Raw genomic sequence first — 6,765 nt, 5'->3', positions numbered from 1 at the left:
TTTTTTTTCTGAGGACCATCTCAGCCCAATCTGCAGGGCCAGGGGCTCGCCCCCAGCCTCGCCCTGCGGACGTGCAGCCTGGCAAAGCAGGTGGTTGTGGAGTTACTCACATGAAAGGCCACGTGCAGGACTTGCAGCTGAGCCAAGCACACACTCACACACCAGCTGCCCCCGCTGACTGCAGCACTGAAACAGGTTAGGGACAGACCATTCGGACAACGCTCCCCGGCCTCCTCCCCACATGCCCTGCCTGCGTCCAGGGCTCTGGAATTTCAGCGACTAATGCAACGCCTGGGGGCAGCCACGCTTTGCACCGGGGCAGCTTGTCCCAGGTTCAAACCAGGACAGACAGCACTGGTGCAAATGGTGTCCGTGCTGGGACCCACCTGGCCCTAGCGCTGCTTCGCCAGTGGCTCACGCTGCCACGGCCCAGAACGCACTGTGGAGCGTCCTTTGCAAAGCTGGAAGGAGCACGGTGCCTCTGGGTCCGGGCTCATGGGGCTCTGGGCACAGACGTGGATCAGGGTTGACCCAGCGGCACGGCTCCCCTCATGCAGCGAAGGGCACTCCGAACACAGGGAAGCGGCAGAGGGGCGAGGGCCTGGCTGCAGCCCCTACAAGCCCGTAGCCAGGTTCGGCGCCTGCTGCCTCCAGCCATGCGGGGCCAGCCCAGCCAGTCGATCGTCTGGGGGCTGCTGCAAGTCCTTTAGAAAGCGGGGGCAGCCCCGTCCTCCCGCCTGGCTGCCCCCACGGAGTCTGACCACTGAACCCAGCTGGCAAATGCAGCGTTTTCCCCAGAGCAGCTCCTCGGCAGGACATCCGCACAGGGTGCGGCTCAGCCCTGGGCTCAAACACCTGCTGCCCGGCCCACCGACAGCCCCAGCCCCAGGGGCTCTGTCTGACCCTTCCCCAGGACGCCAGCGGGCTGCTGAGCCCAGAGCTGGTGCTCCCACAGAGACACGCGGAATCCAGAGCTTTGTGTTAAAAAAATATTCTGTGCTTTATTTACTCAGCCATAGAAAAATAATGTCGATGCGGAGGGAGGGCGGGACCCCGAGGGGGGGGGACCAGCAGCCTCTCACCCCCAGCCTGAGCCGCGCCTTGCCCTGACCCCAGCCGGGAGCCCCGTTCCTCCTGCACACAGAGCAGTCGTGTCCATCTGCAACCCCCTCCTTCCTCTCAGGGTTTGTTAAACACCCCCCAGCTCTAGGCCGGGGGGAAGGGCAGCGTCCCACTGGCTGAGCGGACACGGGCCAGGCAGGAACCGGGAGGAGAAAAGGGCCCCGGTGGGACGCCTTCCCAGCAAGCCACGCCCAAGGCGCAGATGCTGCTGCCTGGGCTGAGAAGAAAGAGTCTTTGCCCCCAGGTCTCTGCGCACACAAACAGGACCCAACGCACACGCACATGCCCCCCGGGACGGGGGAGCTGGTAACAAAAGGAAAGAATTTGAACACGAAAGTCCTAGATGTGACAATTACTGCAAACAAACTCCCAGGCCCGCCCCCCACGCTGAGAGGCCCCTGGGCCCAAGGGTAGGGATCCGAGTCCAGTGGGCGCTGAGAACGCACGGGGCTCCAGGGATCTGCTGCACGGGGAGGAGCAGCGCTGCAGAAGCGGGAAGCTGAAGGCAGGCCTCAAAGTAACAGATAAGGAAACCATACGACAAGCCCACTGCCTTTAGTACACGGGGATAAACACCAAAGAGCCAAGCGCAGCCATGGACACTGCAGCTGGCGCAGAGCAAAGCCCCCGGATGAGCACCCCCCACACATGGGCCCACGCACAGAGACACGAACACAGGGCTGCTCTCCACGGGGCATGCTCCCCGGATCGGCTCCCAGGGACACGGCTGCCGGGCCGGGCCGTACCACGGCACAGGGTCACGACTGGCTGTGGGGGATCCACTGAGTGTCCATGGGCCGCCGCAGAAGCTCCTCCACGTGTCGCGCGACGTCCATCGTGTCGTCCAGGTCGAACTCGCCCTCGGGATCCAGCACAGAGTCGGGACTGAGAGAGAGAGACAGGGCGAGCCTGGGGGAGGCATCCCAGAATAGCCACGCCGGGGGGCCGGGAGCAGCGTGCTCCAGCTAAACGCCCCCCCCAGCACGGGGAGCCCCTCGCCCCCGGAACGCGGCTCAGGGCCGGGGAAGGAGCAGCACCTACTTCTGTGGGTAGACGTTGTAATGCGGCTGGGAGCACACGGCCGGCGACGGCGCCTGATCCATGTAGGTGACCGTTCCGGCGGCGGGATCCCCGGAGGCGCTGGCAAACCTGGAACAGACGAGGGGCCGGCGCGTCAGCCGGGCCATGGGGAGGGTGACTGGAGCGTGGGGGCGAGGAGGCATTGCACTGCAGGGCAGACTGCAACTCTGCCCCAGCCTGCCGGTTCCTCTCCCTGGCTGCAATGGCAGCTTCTGTCCTGCCAGCCCCGTCCACCAGCTCGGCGCCGTGGCCTCTGGCTACTAATTGTAAGTGAGGGGGCCGAGGGATTTCACACGGGTCCAGTTCCTGGATCGATGCCGCGCTCAGCTCCCCCGGGGCCGGGGGGAAGGAGGCCGTGCCCATAGCTGCACGGATGGTGCTTTACACCCTCCCACGCGGTCCAGGGGAAGCCATGCCAGTGGGGACAGCCACAATCAGAACCAGCCTCGTCTGTGCACATCCTGCTCGGCCCACGCGAGCCCCTCCCAACTGCCCAGCAAACACCCCCTTGGCCAGTTCGCTTCTCAGGGGTGTTTTAAATCCTCCCAGTGCAGCACACACCCGGCGCCAGAGCCAGGCTCCAGCCCTGTCACAGGATCCCGACACCCATCACTTCCTCCTGCAGCCTGCGGGGCCGCCAGCCTGGAGCGCTCCTCCCCTGACCATCTGCTCTGCCCCCGTGTGAGCAACAGGGCAAGCAGCTCTCCCCCACCCGGTACCTCATCCCCTGGTAAGGCACAAGGCTACGGAACAGACTCGGGGCTGGGACACTGGTCAGAATCCGACATTTCCTCAGCAAGGGGTGATAACGGAGGGGCAGAGGGAGACACGGGCCGAGGACAGCACACAGACAGACACATGCATGCCCAGACGGACAGACAGACGCACACCCAGACGGACTTACTCTGGCACCACTTGTTTGATCTGTGGCTTCACGTATCCATCCACGGCTTTAGCTGCAGACAGGGCGAGAGAGAGGAGACAGTGCTAAGGCACGGAAAGGCCGGGGGACGTTCCAGGCACTGACCTGACAGCGTCACCTGGGCTAGCAGCCGGTCGGCACGAGGGCTCCAACGAGCAAGAGAGCCCGTCAGCGCCGTTGGGTTCGGGTCTCTGTGCCACGAGGCCAGACACCACCAAGAGGAACCGATCGCTGCTAACGGGCCAGGCCCTCAGGGGTACGAGCTGGTGCCAGCTCCCACGGCCCCAGAGTCTGAGGGTGTGTGCGCGGCAGGGTGAGGGGAGCACAGGCCAGTGGAGAGCCCAGCGCCGAGAGCGACTCACAGAGAACCGGCGTGTAGTACTTGGAGAAGACCTCGTCCTTGGGTCGGTCGGGGAACACGTAGATGAGGTAATTGAGGTCACCCAGGCGATCGGCCAGCGAGCGGATGGAGAAGTCTCTGGTCGTGAAGGGCATGAGGTTCCAAAACATCCTCTCAGCTAGAAACGCAACAGCAGAGACGACAGTGAGACGCAGAGTCCGGAGCCGCGGGCAACACCACTGCTCCAGTCAGGCCCTTGTGTGGCACAGCTGGCCCCTAGGACTCAGGCCTCGAGGAATCGCGAGACTGGCTTCAAAATCATGAGACCTCCAATAAGAATCAACATCGGGTTCTTTTTCTCCACCTTCTGGCTTTGCGCTTTAGGATTCCCGCCCTGCTTGCCCCAGGGCTGGAAACATACTGTTTGTGTACACGAAAGGTGAGATTCTCATGGAATCGCCTGAGCCCGGGACCTGGGGCTTTAAGAAAAAACCCAAATAGCACCAGACTTTCAATTCAAGTCCCGTGAGTTTCCCACCAGCTCGTGCGGCGCGCCAGGGCTGCCGCTGCATTCAGGACGTACAAACTCCTCTGACACGTTTCACTAGCATATTGGTTTAAAATCTCAAGTTAATGAAAACAGCTTTTCTTCGCGCTCACCCGCACCCCTGCAACACGCCATCACACCACAGCTCCAGGGAGAGCCAGAAAGTGAAACTAACTAGAAACAAAAGTGAAACGAAAACTCCTCTGCGACGGGCCAGGCGGAGCTGAGAGCCAGAGGCGAAGCAGAGCCCTGATGTTATTTCAGGTTTAACATGGAGTCTCATTCGTTGCGAGGGACACAGAGAAGGCCTCTGCTCTGGTTGTATTTTCACGTAGGTCTCTCTAAACACAGCTCTCGTGACAAAACACCGTTTGGAAGATTTACCGTACTGCTCAGCACAGACCCGCCGCCCAATGGACTGCCCTGGATTTCATAAATGGGAAAAGAATCCTTGTGACAGCCTGGAGCAACCTAGGTCACGTGTTCTGAGCTAGAAAGAGAAAAGCCAAAGCTGCCCTTTCCAAAGGCTCTCCAGGGCTCCCAGCCAGCCAGCGGAGGCTGTCGTGCTGGTACAGTTAATGGTGACCGAGGTGAGACAGCAGGACAGGGCTTGCACCAGCACGATGACTGGGTTTGCTCTGCACCACGCACAGCTCACGAGCCATCAACTGACTCACACGCCAGGGCTGAGCTGGCCCCGTTCCAGCCCCAGGCACGGGTCTGGTTCCATGCTGCCCCGGGCCCACCCTGACTCACGCGAGTCGAACTTCCAGGCGATGGTGATGCCCCCGATCTCGGAGTCACTGAACCGCAGCAGGAAGGTCCCGTCCGGCTTGTTGATCAGCAGGTCGTGCGCTTGCTGCTTGTTGACGAAGCCCAGGATGGCCCTGGAGTACAGAGAGGGGGGTGAGGGGCTGGCAGGCGGGTGGGGGGGGGCTGTGCAGTGCCGGCCGTTATGGGAAGGAGGTTCTCACCCGTCGTTCCAGTGAGGCTTAAGATGCTTCTTCAGCACCTCCATGACCCCGTCGAACCACTGCCAGAAGGTGTAATTCCGCCCTGGCAAGTTTTCCTGGGTAATTACAAAAGACCCTGAGCGTCTCTGAGCCCAGCATGCCCTACGACAGCCACTCCTGTTCCCCAGCCCCACTCTGGCCACAGGGAGACCTGGCTTGGCACCAGGGCAACGCACACACCTACCGTGCATGTGGGCATCACTCTGAACGCTGGCTGCGGAACGGGCACTGGGTACCGAGTTCCCCCCTTCAGCGCCAGGTGCCCTGTAAGCAGGCTGTGCTCCTGGGAGCAGCTATGGGCACAGTCCTGCCAGGGCAGGCAAGCCCGCCATCTCTCCTGTGCTAGCCAGAGGGAGGGAGGCAGGCAGCAGAGTGGCACAGTGGAAGTGCCGGGCCCCTAACCCAGAGGGTTATGGATTGCCACCATCCCTGCCAGCTTCCTTGGGAGAGGAGAGCCGGTCCAGCGCCAGCGTGAGCTGAGACCAGTGCCTGGCAGGAGGGTCCTGGGGTCCCATCCCTCCCAGTCTCTCAGCACCATTTGCTTCTTGCTCCTGCGTGCGCTGCTCTGCAGCGAGATGCGCCCGCCAGCCTATGCCAAAGGGATTCCTGGCTGGCTGCCCCGATGGGACAGCAAGTCTCCACGCCAGGCTGCCCTGGCCAGGAGCCCGAGGGGACGCGCACTGCTGTGGCATCTCACCAGTTTAAAAGAGAACTGGATAAATTCATGGTGGTTAAGTCCATTAATGGCTATTAGCCAGGATGGGTAAGGAATGGTGTCCCTAGCCTCTGTCTGTCAGAGGATGGAGATGGATGGCAGGAGAGAGATCAATTGATCATTGCCTGTTGGTCCACTCCCTCTGGGGCACCTGGCATTGGCCACTGTCGGTAGACAGGACACGGGGCTAGATGGACCTTTGGTCTGACCCGGTACGGCCGTTCTTATGTTCAGTACCCACAAGTGATGCCATTCAGCTACCACAGGATCCTTTCCCCCGCCCCGCCCCCAGCGCCCTCCCGGCCCGGGCCCCGCTGGCGCAGCTCACCCTGTTGAACTGGGACCAGGAGACGGCCATGGCGCTGTACTCCTCCAGCTGGGCACTGCTGCTGTTGAAGAGCTTCTGTGCCAGGAAGAGCAAATTCTCCTTCGTCAGCCCCCGACTGCTCTGCACCTCGGCCTTGAACTTCATGTTGAGCGCCTCGCACAGCTGGGGCCACAGCACCTTCTCGGGCACGGCGAACGGGACCCGGCCCTGCGGGAGGGGGCGGCGCCTGGCTCAGGGAACCCAGCGGGGAGGGCTCCAGCCCCAGGAGAAGGGAGCATCACCCCCCCTCCCCCAGCGTCTCCCTCCCCCGGCCCTCACCCCCCCAGCGCCGCCCTCCAGTGTCCCCCTCCACCTCAACCTCCCTCCTCCTGCACCCCCTCCCCCAGCTGCCCTCCCCCAGCGTCTCCCTCCCCCTGGCCCTCACCCCCCAGCGCCCCTCTCCCTCCCCCTGCACCCCCCACTCTCAGAGCTCCTTCCCCACTCCTCCTCCCCAGAACTCCTGTCCCCCTCCCGCAGCGCTCCCGGCGCAGAGGCCGGATGGGGGCAGAAATGGGAGACCGCCCAGGCGAGAACACAGAGGGCTGCAGGAGGGGCCAGGTGAGGGGGGCCCAGATCAAGGGACCTGCTGATGTGGGGGGCCCAAGGGCACTGCAGATCTGGGCCCCAAGTGACGGGGGGCAGGCCCCCTGGGTGTGGGA

The 6,765-nt window shown here is 62.8% G+C and overlaps 1 protein-coding gene across 2 annotated transcripts in view; it reads right to left on the bottom strand.

Moving 5' to 3' along the window:
- Positions 1–975: 975 nt before the first annotated feature.
- The window catches only part of LOC135894375 (signal transducer and activator of transcription 5B), a 42,514-nt gene continuing 36,724 nt past the window's right edge, over positions 976–6,765 (bottom strand). For both annotated transcript variants that reach the window (XM_065422434.1, XM_065422435.1), the window contains exons 13-19: positions 6,068–6,274; positions 4,986–5,080; positions 4,768–4,898; positions 3,487–3,642; positions 3,107–3,158; positions 2,164–2,271; positions 976–2,007 (exon numbers count right to left, since the gene is read on the bottom strand). In XM_065422434.1, coding sequence (XP_065278506.1) covers positions 1,881–2,007; positions 2,164–2,271; positions 3,107–3,158; positions 3,487–3,642; positions 4,768–4,898; positions 4,986–5,080; positions 6,068–6,274 — 876 coding nt within the window. In that variant the 3' untranslated portion in view covers positions 976–1,880. The remainder of the gene's footprint in view (positions 2,008–2,163; positions 2,272–3,106; positions 3,159–3,486; positions 3,643–4,767; positions 4,899–4,985; positions 5,081–6,067; positions 6,275–6,765) is intronic.

The sequence above is a fragment of the Emys orbicularis genome, chromosome 25 (genome assembly GCF_028017835.1).
Source record: "Emys orbicularis isolate rEmyOrb1 chromosome 25, rEmyOrb1.hap1, whole genome shotgun sequence".
Taxonomy (NCBI): domain Eukaryota; kingdom Metazoa; phylum Chordata; order Testudines; family Emydidae; genus Emys; species Emys orbicularis.
Note: the sequence above shows the minus strand (reverse complement) of the source record. Positions and strands in the feature narration are given on the sequence as shown.